Raw genomic sequence first — 16,909 nt, forward strand, 5'->3', positions numbered from 1 at the left:
GACCTGATTCCTCTGGAGCAGCAGGCGGGATGGTGGGGTTGTGTTTTCGGTAGCTGCCTTGTGTGCAAGGTGGTGGGAGCATCCCAGGGACTCTCAGCTCCGGACCAGCGTGAATTAGCAAAACACGTAACTATTTCCTGGCTGCCTTTCAGTCTGAGGGGTCTTTTCCATGGCAAAGCACGTGCTGGCTGCTCCCGCCCAGCCCCGGCCTTTGTTCGAGATGCTCAGTTTGAGATGCTCAGTGGTGTAACTGGGGTGATAACAGTGGGTCCATTCATCGGCATCAAGGTGGCTGGAGCCTTCGAGCCTGCCCTTGCGTGGAGATTTCCATAGGGCTGAGGGACTCCCTGGCTCTTTCTTTACAGCCGAGACACTACCTTGTGATACAGCTTTGGGCACGTCTATCGGCAGCAGCAGCGCTCCTCTTAATTAAGGGCTCCTCGTAGATGTCCTGTTGTTCCCAATGGAGCAGCTTTTCCAATTATTTCTAAAAGGCCATTTCTCCTAATCTTCCTGTCTTTTGGTGGCTTATGGAGAGCTGTTATCACACAGAGCAGATTTCAGCCCTTATTTAATCCTGCGCAGGGCCATGGCAGTAAGACTGGCTCTAAGCGGGACTTGGGAGGCCTCAGATGGGCTGTGGCTGAGGCTGGGGATACCTCCCCCCTGCCTCACACCAGGCAGCTGCTTTGGAGAGCCCTGATGGGGACATGAAACGCAGGGTCTCCGTCACGGCAGCAACGTCCTGCGGGAATGGGAGCTTGTAGGTGCCGATGGGATGAAAGATGCTTTCAAAGGAACAAAACAAAAAGATTAAAAAAAACCCAAACCTGCTGAAGTGTTGGCACTGGACTGTCTGATTTACTCCCAGTTCAAGGCTCCACCAGCATAAATGGCCCTGGCCACTAGGCAAGGTCTGGCTGGGCTGTTGTGCTGCATCCAGCCTCCAGCTCGGAGCTGCAGGGCCAGCACAGATGTGGGGCCGCTCATCCCGCGCTGCTGCAGCCACGGACTTTCCCAGCTCCTTCCTGGTCATTTATTGCTGTGACACCGGTTAGGGCTGTGTTTTACAGACTGCTGGGAGAGCCCCAGTGCCGGGAGTGGTTTGCTACATTCTGCTCTTGTGCCATCACCACCATCACCAGTGCCCAGGGCTCTGTGAGCTGGGGACTTTGGTCTAAAAGCTTTTTCCCTCCTACAAGCATAGGACATTCCCCCACCCCTGCCAAAAGATGCTGAGTGGGAGGTGTTGGCCTGCTGGGACTGGGGAGCCCAGTGCTGCCCCTCACCATGGCCTCTCCCCCCGCAACTGGAGCCAAGAACAGCAAAAACGTGTCCTCTGCTGGTAAGCTGGCCAGGACCTTATACGCTTGTTGCACGGCCTCCCTGACCTGCTGCGAGGCTGAAGCAAAAGCTTTTTATTGAGACGCGGGTAAATATTAACTGAGAACAAGCTGCTGTCAATATTTGCTAAGAATGCAATAGCTTTGATCTGCAAACTGGGGCTGATGTCTCTGCAAGCGGGCTGAACACTGCTGTAATCAGAGGGCCTGTGCGGATCAACGTGAGCTGCCCATGGGTGCTGGGCCCCTGGTGGGTGCTGCTCCTTGGCTGCTGAGCAGCAGCTGGGGTTGGGATGTGGCTGCCTGCAGTAGGAAGGGTGCTGGATCTTGTTGACACCGTAAGATCTTTCCCAAGATGTACCTGAGTCCTTCTGCCTTTTGGGAGTGATGTGGGCTTTGCTGTTGTCACCCAGTCCAGGTCCATCAGACATTGCCTGGTTGGGGTTCCCAACGGGATCCCGGGGATGGTCCCAGGGAGGCATCCAGGGACGTGGGCTGCTCACGCCAACCTCGCTTCTGCTGGGGCCAGGCTGGGCTCCATCTCTGCGGGAGGGAAGGCGGCAGTGACCTGCTCTCCTTAAGTGAGATCCAGGCCCTGGGGGGGCTAAAGCAAGTGGCAGAAGCTGCTAAATGTCACCTGTGCAATTCAAAACAGATCCCACATCAGCAGTGGGGCAGAAGGGACTGGGGATGGAGCAGCTCTCCTTTCCCATCCTCTGGTTGCCTTCCCATCTCCTTGGCCTTTCACCCTTTCCATCCCAAGGCTCCCTTGCTCCTGGGCTGGTCCCCTTGCATGTTGCCTTGTCCCCATAAGGACTTTTGGTGCTGCCATGCCCACTCCAGGCTGTGGCTCAGCCAGGTCAGGACCACGTTGGGAGACAAAGTTGATGTGCTCCTGAAGCAGAGTGGTCTGCGGTGGTGCGATGTCTCCTGTCCTCTGCTCTCTCCCCCAGGGATCTCCTTCCAGAGGCTGGTGAGGACGGAGCAGGGGCTGCCTGTGAAGAACTACCAGAGCTCCACTGTGTAAGTGTGGCCATGATGCTGCTGGCATCTCTGTCTGTAGCATCCCCACTATCCCACGCTGCTTGAGCAGCATCTCAAAGGTGTAGCCGTGGGTGCCAGGGAGAAAAGCTGGATAGCTGGGCTGAGCTGTGGGAAGGGACAAGGAAAGTGGCTGTGACATTTCCACAGCCATGGGTCTGTGGGCTCCCCATGTCAGTTATCCTGCAACCCTGCTTACTGCAGGGCTGCAGATCTGGGTGAAAACAGCTGGGGAAGGCAAAGTCTCCTCCGCAGGGAGCTGCTGATCTTGGCGCAGGCTGGAGACCAGCCAGGCGACGCTTCAATCTGCGTGTTTGGGAGCCACCAGCCAGAGAGGGGACAGAAGCAAGTCCGTCCCAGTGCAACAATTAATGAAAGCCTTGCAGCTCTGAGCGTAGTCAGACTTTGCACCTTATTCGAGGGCTGAACCTTTCCTTCTGCCAGGGCACCTCATTTGTAAATAGGAAAATGAGCCCCGGCGGCGTGTGCCCTTCCTGGCTGCAGCGCCAGCCCCAGCCCCAGGGACAGTCCTTCGTGCACAGCCACCTCCGCTCTGTGCAGGAGGGGTGTCCTGCTGTTCTGCCTTGTCCACTCATGCCCTGCAGCTCTGGATCTGCACCCGTATCCCACCCAGCTGCACTGGTGCTGCTGTGTTGCTTTCCCACTACAGCTCCCCAGCTCTACACGCTTATACTGGTGCAAGTGCAGCCACTGATGACTTACAGCATGATGGCTAGATTTGCATAAAAAGCCCTGAAAACCTGGCACAAAGCTGCACACAAGCTGAACCTTGGCCTTATTGAAAGCTTGTGCCCATTGCCTGAGCTTTCTAGAACCAAGCACGCCAGAGCACGTCCTTAATTTAGAGCCATTTTTGCTCAGTGAGGTGGACTGCTCTTGTCAATGAACATCAGCATATGCCTACATGCTCTCTGGACTACAGGTTTGGGAATTCAAAGCCTGTGGATGTTCATTTTGTGGTCCAGAGCAAAAATGCAGCTGAGGGATGTGGCTCTTCTTAAAGCCCAGAAGCGATGCTCTGACCTGCACCTTGCAGGGGGAAGATGTTTTGGGGGCCCCTCTCATTTTCTACCCCCGCTGCTTCATTGCGTGTGCTGGATGTCCAGTTTGAACAACTAGCTGCTGGGCTGGAGCCCTGTCTGGGGCTGGTTGAACAAGTATTGGGCTGGTGATGTGGCAGATGTGGCAGGAGAGATGGTGCCAGGGATGTGCCGAGGGGCAGGATGGAGGATGCTCATCCGTTAGCTGCTCCCTGCCCCTGGCTGGCACTGCAGCAGGGGTCTGGCACCCCTGCACAGCCCTGATACCCTCCGGCTGTGACTAATGTGAGAGGACGCTGCCATCTAGTGTGAATTTGTCCAAGAGTTTCATGTGCCACCAGCATCCGAGCCTGGCTGCCCAGACTAACCACCGTCCCCTTGTCCCCAGGACGGTGCTGCTGCTCAACCGCTCCGAGGTGCAGAGCGAGTTCCTCTCCATCGCCGAGAAGCTGAGCACCAGCGAGCACCCACAGCACGCCACGCTCGTCCTGCTCCTCGAGCACCTCTACCAGGCCAACTTCGGCACCCGCTGCGACCTGGACAGCCTGCACCACCTCCTGAAGGTAGGCTCAGAGAGCTTCGACTTCTGTGATGCCATGATGCCACTGGGAGCAGCTTCATGCAGTTGGCTGGTAGATCTCCTGACCAAAATAGTATTTGATTGACAAAAGAAAAAAAGTATTGAGAACACTTCTTGTAGGAAAAATGCACGTCTTTCCCTTCTCAGGCTAGTCCTGAGGTCTATGCGTCTGTGTTGTGAAGTTTGGTGTGGGGGGGTAACTCGCCTTTACCCTTTTATTCCTTTCCCCATCCCTAAGCAGAGAGAGAAAGAGCCCCTGGATTTGAAATGTAGCAAAAATGTTCATTTGAGCAGAGAAACACTTTGCTTTGGTGTTTGGCAGGGGCAAAAACTTGTGAAGAAAACCCCTTAGGTTGATCAAACACATTTTTTTTTCTTTGCAGAAGTTTTGAGGGGACTTGAAGCAGGTAGGAGGTAGGGGAGGGAGAGAGATTTGCCCAGTGGTGTAGTTAGTGACCTTGCCCAAAGACCTGTGTGTTGCCTCTGCGGAGGGATCCCCCTCAGTCTCTCATCTTGGCTCTGCTCCCCCCAGACCAAGACATTGGAAGAGCTCTCGGAGATCTACGCCAGTGCCGCTGATGCACAGGAGATTGCGGCCGCCAGCAGCGACCCTGTCCCAGCCCGGGAGCGGCTGCAGTCTGTGCTGCGGGACATCGCCGGCGCCGCATCCTTTCCTGCCATCACGGGTGAGAAGCCCCCCCTGCCCCTCTTTCCTCCAGGGTTTTCTACCGGCTCAGCCCCTGCAGTGGCGACGAGCTCCCCTGCGCTGCGGGTGCTGGGAGCCAGCCCTTTGAAGTGCAAAACCCTCTTTCGTGCAAAGTTTCAACTTAGCGCAACAACAACTACAACAAAAAAACCACCAACCCAGGTCCTATTTCATAACCGTGCAATGAGCCAGAAGTTGTTTCTCATCTTTCATTAAACCAAAAAAAAAAAAATTCTCCAGCCTTTGTGGGTGAGATGAAAACATCAAATCAGAAACCAATGACAGCAGTCATGTCTGATGGCTCTTAGAGGTGTGAAATGTCCTCTCCTCCCAATTGCCCGTGACTTCACAGGGATAATGACAGCAGCATCAGTGCTCTGCATGACCTGGGCTGCCCAAAGCATGTGCGTGGGGCGGCGGCATCTCCCACCAGCCAGGAGAGCTGTCAGGAGCGGTATTGGGGTTCCCTGCAAACTAACTTCTCTCTCTTCTCTCTTCCCAGGCGAGGCTCAGCCCCGAAAGCTCCACACCATCCCCATCCCTGCTGCTCGCTGCTACACTTACAGCTGGGATCAGGATAACTTTGGTAAGCAGAGGGGGTCCCCCGTCCCCCCTAGTGAGACTGCAGCCCTCTGCTCCCTGTCGCAGGGGTGGCTGAGCAGTGTCCCAGCTCCACGTGCAGCCAGGCGTGCGGCACAAACTGTGGCCAGAGCCTGAAGGAGATGGTAACAAATTGTTGGTGGTGATGGGAGAGATAACGCAGTGGGCGCCGGTGTCCCCTGGACGGGAGAGGACATGGGCGTCAGCTTGGGCATGATGCCTGCTGTGATCCTGAGCAAAGCCCTCATCTGAGCTGTGGGCACGAGGCACTGGTGGCCCCAAAACACTTTGTGCTGCCCGAGACAAATCAGGCAGGGCTTGCTCTCCTGAGAAAAGTTGTGCCTTGCATTAAGCTGGGAGAGATTTTTCCCACCCATGTCTGTGGGTATATTGGTAGGACAGAGACCTTGTTTGGTAGAAAGCTTCTCTGCAAGGAGTAAACCTTGCTCGTGCCCTGGAAATAATTGTTGCTGGAGAAGATTGACCGCACTGAGATGTCGGGGCTTTGTGGGGTTGAGACCCCTTGGATGTTACAGCTCTTCCCCGACCCGCAGCAGGGATAGCCGAGGAGCTGGTGCCTTTCCCGTGCTCTCGGCCCAGCCGCAGCAGTTTTGCAGGGGAAACGGCGGCTTCCCCTTCTGCTGAGCTTGTCTCTCTGGCTTCCCCATTCCTGGAAGACCTTTTCTGTTCCCGTGAAGGTTTAGTGTTCGGTGCCCACTGCTCCCAGCGAGCTGGACCAGAGCTCTGGCCTGGGCTTTGCAGCGAGTCTAGCCTTGCCAGGAGGCCACCCACAGTGGGGCAATTTGGGGTTTGACTATCAAAATACCTTGCTTTCCTCCTGCCCTTTGGTTAAACCCAGATCAGACACGGGCACATTGTGAAATCTGTGTAGGAAGGAAGCAAAACCCCAACTGGTGTTTGCCTTTCAAGAACCCAAACAGAATGTGACCTCAAGGAGAGAAACACGTTTTGTTTTGCCATCACATCTGAGCACCTTATGGCAATCTAAAAACCTTCAAGAGGAGGTTTGCAGCTCCTTGTTTGAAACCGTGCAGGATCAAAGAGAGCATTGGCCATGCTGTAGTAGTGTCATTGTCTGGGGTCATCACATTTCCAGTGGCTGTGCTGGATCCCGTACCAGACCCGATTTCCCTCTGGTTGCCTTTCAGATATCCTCAACGATGTCCTCAGCAAAGAGTGCAGTGTTGTCGAGCCCATGGCCTCAGAGAACGAGGAGGAGGATGAAGAGGAGGAGGAGGTGGAAACCGATGGCTGTTCCCCCAAGCGGGACTCCCTGCTTTCCCCCATCTGCACCATTTCCAAAGACTCTGTGTACTCGGCACTGTCGGAGGAGGGATCTAAGCCCTCCCGAGTGTCCCTCTTCGCCACCTCCAAGGACTCCATCTCGGAGCTGACGGTGGTCTCCAGAAAGTCCCTGAAGTCGTTTGTCTCCAGCCTGAAGGACTGCATGGACAGCGGGTACGCAGAGGACAGCGACGAGAGTTCCCTGGACATGGTGGGGAGGCCAGAGCTGAAGGTAGAAAAGACCCACCACAAATACAGACACACGCTGACCAACAAGATCTACAAACTCTTCAAGAGCAAAAGCCAGCTGGTCTTGAGGAGAGACCTGAAGGACTGCTCAGACACGGGCTCGCTCTCACTGCCCCTGCGCCGGGCCGAGAGCCTGTGCACCCCGCAGGCCAAGCACCGCATCCCGGCGCGCTCCCGGCGCGCTCACTCGCTGCCGCAGCACGTCCTGAGCCAGCGGCTGCCGGCCCCGCTCGCCCCGCGGCACCTCAGCCTCCACCGACGGCCCTTCCTCAGCTACGATGAGGACGCCAAGGTGTCCACGCTGCGTGTTGTGGTCTTTGGCTCTGACCGCATCTCGGGGAAAGTGGCCCGAGCCTACAGCAACCTCAGGTGAGCTGAGTGGTGCAGGGGACCCGGCTGCAGGTACCTGGCCCTGCTGGGACACACTGGAGGGTTTGGCTCACCCAGCCCTCTCCTACCTTCTCCTAGGCTCAAGGAGAGCACCTGCCCCTCACTGACAAGGTACTTCAAGCTGCAGTTTTTCTACGTCCCCGTGAAGAGGAGCTGCTTGGCTCCATCGACCCCGCTGATGCATCCCTCCCCGTCCCTGGGGGACCCGCAGCTCCGGGCCTCAGCACAGGCGGTAGGTGTGCCGCTCGCCGCGGGGCTTGCGGTGCCACCAGTGCTCTGCTTGGCCCCGAGAGCGGTGTGTGAGCAGGCTGCCAGGGCAGGCTAAGGGGAGCGTTGCTGTCTCTTCCACCAGCCCCAAGCATGGGGTGCAGAGCCTGGGGGGGGCCCTGGTGTGACCCCTGTGTGTCCGGTTTCAGGATCCCACCTTGGCTGGGATGGAGAGCAGCACCAACGACATCTCCCACTACATCGGCATGTTGGACCCATGGTACGAGCGCAATGTTCTTGGGCTGATGAACCTGCCCATGGACGTCCTGTGTCAGGTATGTGCATGGCAGCTGGTAGGGCTTGGCGTCCCCCTTCCCTGAGGTACAGGGCAGCTAAGCAGAGAGCTTTTGCTTAGCACTGGGCCACCGCGATCCTGTATAGCAGGCTGTGCTACATGGACACGGGATGGAGATGAGTGGTCAGGAGGAGGGTTTCTGTCCCCGGCAGGGTGGGATGGGCAGTTCTTGGCATCAGGCTGTGGGTACCACGTATCCCATCAGGCTTGTGACTTATTCTCTTGCTGCAGTCTGCCAAGCCAGAGGCTGAGCCCCAGGAGGACTCCCAGGAGCAGCTGCCCATCCTGGCCGACATGATCCTCTACTATTGCCGCTTTGCCACGCGCCCCGTCCTGCTGCAGCTCTACCAGACAGAGGTAGGCAAAGGGGCTCAGCCCCATCTTGGTGAGGGGGAAAGGGAGGTCTTCTGCCTGTGCCACCAACTCAGGACCTGCCTGTGAAGCAGATGGAGGTATGACACAGCCACCATGTGCTGGTGGGGCAGAACTCAGTCTCCTTTTATCCCCTGGGTGCCCATGGTGCTTTGACTGATGCTCCTGGATCAGGGACTGAGAGCATGCAGGGGCTGCCCAGACAATCCTTAAGTCACACAAGCAGTTTTCCATCCAAATACCTTTCCCCATGACACAAAGCGACTCCTGTCTGCTGACACGTTATTCACATCGCTGGAAGTCCCTCCAGCACTCTGCTTTCCAAACCAAGCCCCTTCACGAAGCCTATTTTCCATGCCCCGCTGTGTGCACAGGGGAGATGTGGTGGGGAAGGTTGAATGCATGGCTGCAACGACTGCTGTGGTGCGGTGGCATGGGACCGGCTGCAGTGGGGCTGTGGCTCGCAGAGTTGCTGCTGTTCATAGGATTTGCATCGCCCAAAGCGATGCTCAGACCCTGCTGTTAGGCTCATCATGGGTTTTCTTTCCAGTGGGTTGGGGAGTTTTCTTTAAGTGAAAATTAGTTTTTTGGGTTGTTTTACTTCCTGGTGGTCTGTTAAAACAGCTGGAAGTACCCCTAAAGGCAAGTGCCACCCAAGGCAGTTGTTGAAAGGTGTATTTTGAAAACATGAAAGGATTTTCCCAAACTGACCTGTTTTCTGCAGAAAGGAGTGAGGGGGTGAACATTGCCTGGCTCAGGCTGGGTCTCCTCACCACCATGTCTTCCCTCTTCTCTCCCTGGCAGCTCACCTTCATCGGGGGAGAAAAGATGACCGAAGTCTTCATCCATTCCCTCGAGCTGGGCCACTCGGCGGCCACGCGGGCCATCAAGGCATCAGGTCTGTAGCTGCTGCTGCACCCGCAGCCTCGGGGTGGAGGTCTGCAAACCGCTGGGCTGGGAGATCAATGGGAAGAGGGGCTGGAGGGAGCGCGGGCTGCAAGAGGTGTCTGAGCCCAGGCTGCACCGTGAGCAAAGATCCAGACGTGTTTTCACAGCTTTGGAAGTGAAGCATCATAGTTCTTGTGTTCCTCTTCAGGACTGAAGCTGTGGCAATGCCTTGTTGTTTTTACTGCCGTTAACTCTAAAACGTGTTTGCAATAACACAACTTCAAGCCCATTTCCTTCCTCTCATCAGCACCTGGCCAAGTGCAGCTCTTCATCTTTTCTTTTTGCTGCTTTCTGTTGTTTGTGCTTTGTCCAGGAGTGTCATTTATAAAAACCCTCTTTCCTTTTCCTTAGTTAACTGGGCAAAGCAAGATTTGTGTGTGTGCTTGGAGCCTTCCTGCAAGGGAGATCCGTGAGCTTTTACACTAGGAATTTATAAAATTAGTAGAGACAAGAAGCAATGGCAGAAGCATCTGCCTGCAGCGTGGTCTCCAGCTCGCTCCCTGGTACCAAGGACGACATGCTGTCTGGTGCGGTGCAGCTTGCAGAGACATCTCACGGCCAACCAACAATACTGCATTTAAACACGTTGCTTAATTTTTTTAACCAATTGCTTTTCTGTGATCTCGCCTTGTCTCTCTAAACAGAGCTCGTAAAGTATCCTCCATATGAAGTGTCACCACCCCACTCTCCCAAAATACAGGCTCGGCCAAGACCTCTTCCCAATAACTCATGAAACCGCCAATCCTTTCTGACTTTGATTTTTTTTTTTTTCCTTGGGTTGTCTGGCAGCACACCACTTAACATCTGCAAAAAATTATCCAGGAAAAAAAAAGTTAGTAAGTGTCCGGCACAGTATTTCAAGGCTAATTTAATGTGGGCACAAATATGCCCGGAAAAACAGGAGCTTGGTTAGCAATGCGGCCTTTTATTGCTTTGTGTTTTCCCTGGGGCACTGACCCCTCTGCACCGGCTTAGCCAGCATCGCTTTCAGTTTTGCAGAGCTGCTTGTTGTCCTTTGTGTTGAAATTTCTGCACTGGATTAATTGCTTTCTGGCAGCTTTTAAGCCACCTTTTCTTTTTGCCTTTTTGCTCCACAGCTGTGTTCAGCAAACCATTTTTTTTTCCCTTTCTGTAGGTACTGAGTGTGCTGCTGTATCAGTAGCCAGCTGAAGGACAGGGATAAAAGGCCTCCGTGTGACATTTGCTCCTTGTTTTGTGCAGGTCCAGGCAGCAAAAGGCTGGGCATAGATGGAGACAGAGAAGCAATCCCGCTAACACTACAGATCGCCTACAGCAAGGTGAGGGCACGGGACTTGCACAAAGACAAATGAGGCAGAAAACCACTTCAGCGGTGGGCAAACGTCTCTGAGCTGGGGGCTGAGAGAGGCAAATGCTGACGGCCTGCTGGAGGAGCCCGAATCTAAGCCCAGATGAGCCAAACTCAAGCTAATTGTCTACTTACTGGCTAATTGGGGGTGGCTTTCCACTCCTGTTCAGCCCAGTAAAATAGGGAATGTGCAGCCAGTTTCCATAGACTGGATGTGTTCTTTACACTTTACACTGGTGGACTTTGCTTCCAGGGAGCGATCTTCTGCTGGTCACAGCAGTCCTCCTATTTTGGTGGTTCCTTTGCAGTTATTTACTGTTAAGCCTGGGGAATTTTTGTAAATCCAAGGTTAAATGAATTTTAGTGCTTACTCAGACTTTGTCTGTGCAGCTCCAGGTAAATCTAGATCTGAGCTAGTCCATCCAGATGGTTACGGGTGGGAGGCAGGGTAGCACCAGCATGGAGCTTGGCATCTCACGGGCTTTGGTTGGTCTCTGCAGACAGCCGTCAGTGGAAGAAGTCACTGGAATGATGTTGAGAAGGTCTGCACATCCGTCAACCTTAGCAAAGCCTGCAAGAAGTATGAAGATCTAGGTGGGTAGAGGTGGTCTTTGTGGGTTTGCGTGGGGAGCAATGGGAGGGACTGGTGGAGCAAGAGGACAGTGTGCATCTTCTAGCTGGAGCAAAGCAGAGATGTGTGAATGCAGGAGAAGACAGATAGAAGGTGCCTGGGGCATACTGTAGTCCTTGGCTGACCTTAGCACCACATCAGGGACAAAGGACATTTGATTTCCCATTGTCCTAAAGCTTCCAGCCAGGGAAATAGGATGTCCATTAGGGATGGAGCCGGGACAGTCCAAACAGCAGGATGATCACTGGAGAGTGGTGTTTTCCAACAACACTCGTTTAGTAAGGAGAAGGAGAGACAGGTAAAACTGTTGTTGAGTGAAGTAGGACCAAGGGAGGGTGCTTGTCCTGCCGTCCACAGCCGCCGTGCCTCGCAGCCAGCCTTCAGCAGGCTCTCGCTAAGCTGCTGCTTCAGCCTGGTTTCCTTCCTGCAGCTCAGGGATAGCTGGCTGCCACATGGTTTTGCTTCATAGTTTTTTTTTCTAATCAGGTTTCCGATGAGGTATTAATAAGGCTTTGAGCCTTTTAAAAGCAGCAAGACTTTTAGCCTGTGTGTGTATTTAGAAGCAATACCTGTTCATTCTTGCTTAAGAACTGCTGTTTTGGCAATCAGACACCCAGTTCTGAGTAAACGGAGGGGGTTTTTAGTTCCTCTTTCCTCGTGTGCTTTGTGTCTGGCAGATGTGTGGTTTGTGAGCGGAGCAGTTGGGGCAAACGAGTGATCTACCAAATAGGAGACAGGTCCTACATGTCCCACGGAGCTCAACCTAAACCTCTGTCCCTTCTGTCCCAGCTCTTGCTACCCCATCCATGAAGCCATGCAGACAACCCTGGAAAAAACTCAGCAGGAATTAATTTCTCCCCTTCTCTATATATTTTGAATTGGGTGTTTCTGCGGTAGTTCAGGAGCTTTCCTTGTGCTGCCTGCACTGTGGGTTTGCTTCAGGGGGTGTCCTCAGTTCCACGCTGGGAAGAAGCTTCTCCTTCATGAATCTCCTTCCTTCCAAGAGAAACCCAGTCCCCTTGATTGTCACCGTTGGTTTTCACATTCAGCAGTTTGACCACAGGATGTCACTGTAATTCCAGACACAAAAAAGCATCTCCAGGTGGACTGCAATAAAGGCGAAGCTGGGAGAACTAGAATTTCCTCATGATGATGGGGCAATGTTTTTTTTCCTCCTGTTTAGGTCCTAAGATAGTTAAATGTCCTTTTCTGCAATGTTCAGAAAGCAGTTGGAAATTACAGAGGATGTTTACCTCTGTGTCTCTGACTGGTTTCTTTCCGTGTGGGTTAGCATGAGGGAAGTAAAACTAGAACTGTACTGCATTATCCCCAGTGGTGGTGGGGTCCTGCTGAGAGCCACTGGCTCTGGGATGCTTTGAGGGGTAGAGGGACCACTTGGATTCCCGCCAGTGGCCCAGAAACCCCAAGTGATAACAGTTTTCTTTCATTACAGCCTCAAAGACAGAGTGTCTCAACTTAACCATGACAGAGGTGGTCAAAAGACAAAACTCCAAATCCAAAAAAAGTTTCAATCAGGTAACTGAAATCATGGTGCTTTTACATTTGGTAACAGGAGGTCAGCCCGACTCAGCTGGGAGGGAAGCAGGGCAGGAGACAGCAGCTCCTTGGGGGATCCGTTTGCTGGTGGCCTGCCTTAGGGACGCCCAGCTCCCCTGCTCCCCTTCCCTGCACAGGGAAATGCTCTGAGCCTGGCAGCTCCCTCACTCAGACTCTTTCTATCAGCAGATCAGCGTGTCTCAGATAAAAGTAGACAAGGTCCAGATTATCGGTGTCCAGTCCTCCTTTGCTGTGTGCCTGGACCAGGATGAGCAGAAGATCCTGCAGAGTGTAACCAGGTAGGAACTGCAATGTGGCCGGCTGCCCACTGCAGCCAGCCCTCCTGGGATGGTGCATGCTGTGTGTTAGGACTTGTCCATGAAGCGTGGGTAGCCATGGGGGGGACGAGGTCCTAAGCACCATGGTGGATCTATGCCAGATGCCCAAGCTGGGTGACATAGCTCCAAGCTTGTAGTGCAGCTGAGCTTGGGTGGGATGGATCAGATCCCAGCAGTAGTTTACCTTCATGACTGCCCCAGTCTAAAGGGTGGTTCCCAGTCAACTGTTCAACTCTGTAAAGACAGCTCTTTCTGCAAGACCAGTCATCAGCCAGAGGAAAGCTATGCAACATGAGATATTTGGAGAGCACTGGGCATGTGAGCAGAGCCTTCAACTTCTGAACCTCATTTGGGTTCTCCACCACCTTTGGCATACCCATTGCAGAAGGAACCCATGATCTTCATGGGAGAGACTGGGGTAGAGCAAGAATTGTTCATTTGACTGTGCATCCATCAGTCATGTCCCCAGGGCGCCAAGGTGGCTCCCCGGGTGATGGAATTTGAAAACTCACTGTAGACAACATACTTCCATGAGCACAAAGAGATCAAACCAGTTGATCCATAGGTCTTAAAAATGTGCAAGCATTTTAATTTCTCCCTCAGAGAGAGCAGAACTCTGCAAGGTTATGCTGCCTCCAATGGAAAAGGATTTCAGATCTTATTTCTTAAATAACCCTAAAGAGAAGTGTTTTAGTTAACTTGTTTGTTGTGCAACTCAAGGGGCTAGTGGGAGAGTTCAATGCACGAAATGGAAAAGGAGCTACTTCCCTCTCCCCAAAACTTGGGGGATGCAAAAGTTCTTGTTTTTCCTAATGAGTTTCAGAAATTACTCTTTGTGGATGCTTCTGCTCTACGTCCCAATCTGAGCCAGCTTAAAGACCTGAACTCTCAGCACTCAAACTCCAGTCCTGTTTGTTTGCAGATATTTCTGCTGTACCTGAGGACCGTGATTCTCAGCCACACACCTTATAACTTGGTTTCTTTTTGTTCCCCTGCAGGTGTGAGATCTCTGTGTGCTACAAACCCAGGGACAGCGATCTCTTTGCACTGAGAAGGTCATCTTTGCCTTCCCAGGACTCCTCCGAGTTTCATTCTCTCCTGTGTTTACCCATTGCCACCTTCAGTGGAGCACTGCCGTAGAAGAACCCTGTGTCCTCTCAGGCCAGGCTCGCATTTAACACCAACATAGCCTCAGGAAAAGGAGGCTGACTGTCCTCCTTTGGGCTGGAGACCGATCCATTCTCATCCAAGACATCCTGTGGCCCAAAGTGTTAGCATGGTGGCTGAGCTGCTCCTGGTCTGGGCTTAGCCCATCCTTGGGAAATGGGAACATTGGTGATGTGCTCTGGTATCTCTCAGGGTTCCTCAGCAATGGGAGGAAAGTGGTTTCCCTGAGATCTCCACCTGGTTCAGCAGACTGACAACACCTGGATTGAGAGGGCAAGGCAAGGACAGTGATCTTCCTGCCAGCAAATGGTGCTCTGGCTGTATTTGACAGTTACTGCAAGGACAGTGTGATCTGGCAGGAGCTCATGGGGGAACATTTTGGAAAATGAATGTCCTTGGCTGAGTGGTGGTAGGTGGCCTTCAATGCATGTGGAGTTGCAAACCACCCAAAGCATTTCACCCGTAACAGGTCGAGGATGCTCAGCATAGCTCTTTTGGGCTGGGGACAGGCTTTCTTAACGTTTCCTTTAAATTATGAAGGTTGGGTGTCTTGCAGAGAAACAGCGTAGAGCAGAGCGACCCAGCTGAGGCCCAGAAAGACCCCAGCATGGGTTGTAGGCTGCTGCTTGCATCCCAGTGAACTGAGTGCAATAGATCATCCAGGGCATGGACAGCTTGTCATGTATACATGTGTTTACTGTAAATGCAGGACCTGCAGGAGATGAACTTCCAATTTCTGCAGAATTTCAGGGTTCACCCAGGAGATGTACTCCCTGTTCAGCCCATGTTCTTGCATCCTGCTCCCCAGCACTGCATACTAGAGACATCCCAGAGGCTGAATCCTCAATAGTTGCTTGAAATATGGCAGGAACCATGCTTACATTCATAGGAGGGAGGGAAGTACTAGGAAAACCACTAGGATTGCCTAAAGCTTACCTGAGGAGGCAGCTTTGCTACAGAAGGACCCAGCACCAAAAACACTAGAGACACTTGCTAGCGACGATGGGATTTGAGATTCCCTCTCCCCTGAAAAGAGGCTTTCCATCCTCTTCATTCTCTCTGCAAGGCTGTAGGTACAGAAAGGTGCAATAGTTGGGGGTATTTAGAGGTATTCTGACCCCAGGAGCAAAAAATGAGACTGGAAAAGCCTTGCCTGGTTTCATAGCCCTCAAGCTGTTTCTTGGTAGTTTTTGGTGATTGCACTAATGATAAAAAGGCAGAAGAGCATGCTGCCTGCTGCAGGCTAAAAGGATCCTAATGCCAAGGACATGTGCTCCCTGGAAAATATCTGGAAGGGACCCCCCAATACTTCTGGGGGGCTGCAGGGCTCAGCCACGGTGTGTGATCAGATCAGTGTGGGTCTCGATCCTCCAGAACATGGGACCTGGTCAGCTCTTAGCATTAGTTAGAACAAGGTTGGGCTCTGTCCCCAGGGGCTGGTGGCACAGCAGCAGTGTCATTTGAGGTTAAATTTGCCAGGAAAAGGGCCAGAGCCCCTGGGGGCTTCAGTTGTCTCTGAGGAGCGTGGGTCAGGCTTGTCTGCTGGATTCCTCCACATCCCTCCTGGAAGTGTTTGGGAGATCCCTCCTGTGCCAGTGACTCTGATCCTGGCCCCGCTGGCTGCTGGACCTGCTTTCTGTCCCCACTGCCTCTGTTGTTTGGGGACAGCGTGGTCTGGGCCCAACGGTGAACATCTCGGGTTGAGAAGGTGCCAGCTGGCTCTTTGGTGTCCTCAGCAGCTCTCGATGCAGCTTCTGCCAATGGCCAGAGATGAGCAAAAATGAGAGGTGAACATGCTCCCGAGGCTTCTGCACTTCATCCTTCTACTTGAATAAACCATCCCAAGGACGGTGTTGCCTTGTGGACTCCAAGAAAGACCCTGATGTGGGGCAAAGCATCACTTGAACATACACAGGCACTCTGGTTCCACCATGATGCAAAGCTGGCTTGGACTCCGGGCAAGGACCCACCTTCCCTGGCCACACACCGATCCTGGGAGCACCCACCTTTTCCTACGTGCATGGAGCAGTGGCTGTCCCTTGCTCACAGCACGGACTCGGCAGGGACACCAAGACACTGCCAGGCCATGGTGGGCTGTTCCCTCTCTCACAGGGTGCCTGCGGGGCGATGTGGGAACGCATGCTGAGGTCGCTGCTGGGCACTTCTGCACGTCAGTATTTGAAGTCCAACAGGCTCCAGGGATCAGAAACAGATTTTAATAGCTCTTTCCACGCACTTGGAAAAAGTTTTCCCACTGACTTTTCATATCCCAAACAGGTTTGTGTGTATCTTCTCATATGGGGCTGAAATTTGACAGCTGTGTTTTTTGTTCAACACTTTAAAATAGCACCTTATCCTGTCAAAACATTGCTATTTGTGGTCTTGATATCCGTGGCTAAATATATCCTTGCCGCTGTTAATGATATAAACCTCTTCGGTTTCAGCTGGCCCTACAGAAATACTAGAGAAGAGAATTTCCATCTCGGAGAGGAAAACAAGCACAAACTCTAGGGACTCATAATCCTGGATAAGGTTTTGACCTCTGATGCTTTCTGGAAATGAAATAAGTCTGAGGTTCTTTCAGGTCATCCTTGTACATATGTTCAGTGTCAGCAAATCTGTGTAATATCTCTGCTGATCTGTAAAATACTTTTCAAAGAATTTTTATGGTAATTTTAAAATATTAAATTTGATTTATTTCAAGTACAAGTATGGTGTTTGAGTCGAGTAAT

The 16,909-nt window shown here is 52.9% G+C and overlaps 1 protein-coding gene across 3 annotated transcripts in view; it reads left to right on the plus strand.

The window, feature by feature from the left end:
- The window catches only part of PIK3R5 (phosphoinositide-3-kinase regulatory subunit 5), a 62,280-nt gene extending 45,582 nt beyond the window's left edge, over window positions 1-16,698 (plus strand). For 2 of the 3 annotated variants that reach the window (XM_082326501.1, XM_082326502.1), the window contains exons 6-19: window positions 2,297-2,366; window positions 3,834-4,008; window positions 4,558-4,711; window positions 5,234-5,317; window positions 6,501-7,254; window positions 7,354-7,507; window positions 7,692-7,817; window positions 8,069-8,194; window positions 9,014-9,107; window positions 10,379-10,455; window positions 10,985-11,078; window positions 12,569-12,651; window positions 12,859-12,971; window positions 14,009-16,698. In XM_082326501.1, the coding sequence (XP_082182627.1) occupies window positions 2,297-2,366; window positions 3,834-4,008; window positions 4,558-4,711; window positions 5,234-5,317; window positions 6,501-7,254; window positions 7,354-7,507; window positions 7,692-7,817; window positions 8,069-8,194; window positions 9,014-9,107; window positions 10,379-10,455; window positions 10,985-11,078; window positions 12,569-12,651; window positions 12,859-12,971; window positions 14,009-14,150 (2,246 nt within the window). In that variant the 3' untranslated portion in view covers window positions 14,151-16,698. The remainder of the gene's footprint in view (window positions 1-2,296; window positions 2,367-3,833; window positions 4,009-4,557; window positions 4,712-5,233; window positions 5,318-6,500; window positions 7,255-7,353; window positions 7,508-7,691; window positions 7,818-8,068; window positions 8,195-9,013; window positions 9,108-10,378; window positions 10,456-10,984; window positions 11,079-12,568; window positions 12,652-12,858; window positions 12,972-14,008) is intronic. The other variant, XM_082326503.1, reaches the window with a different exon arrangement.
- The last annotated feature ends 211 nt before the right edge of the window (window positions 16,699-16,909 follow it).

Source organism: Platalea leucorodia, assembly GCF_965183815.1.
Source record: "Platalea leucorodia genome assembly, chromosome: 14".
Lineage (NCBI taxonomy): Eukaryota > Metazoa > Chordata > Aves > Pelecaniformes > Threskiornithidae > Platalea > Platalea leucorodia.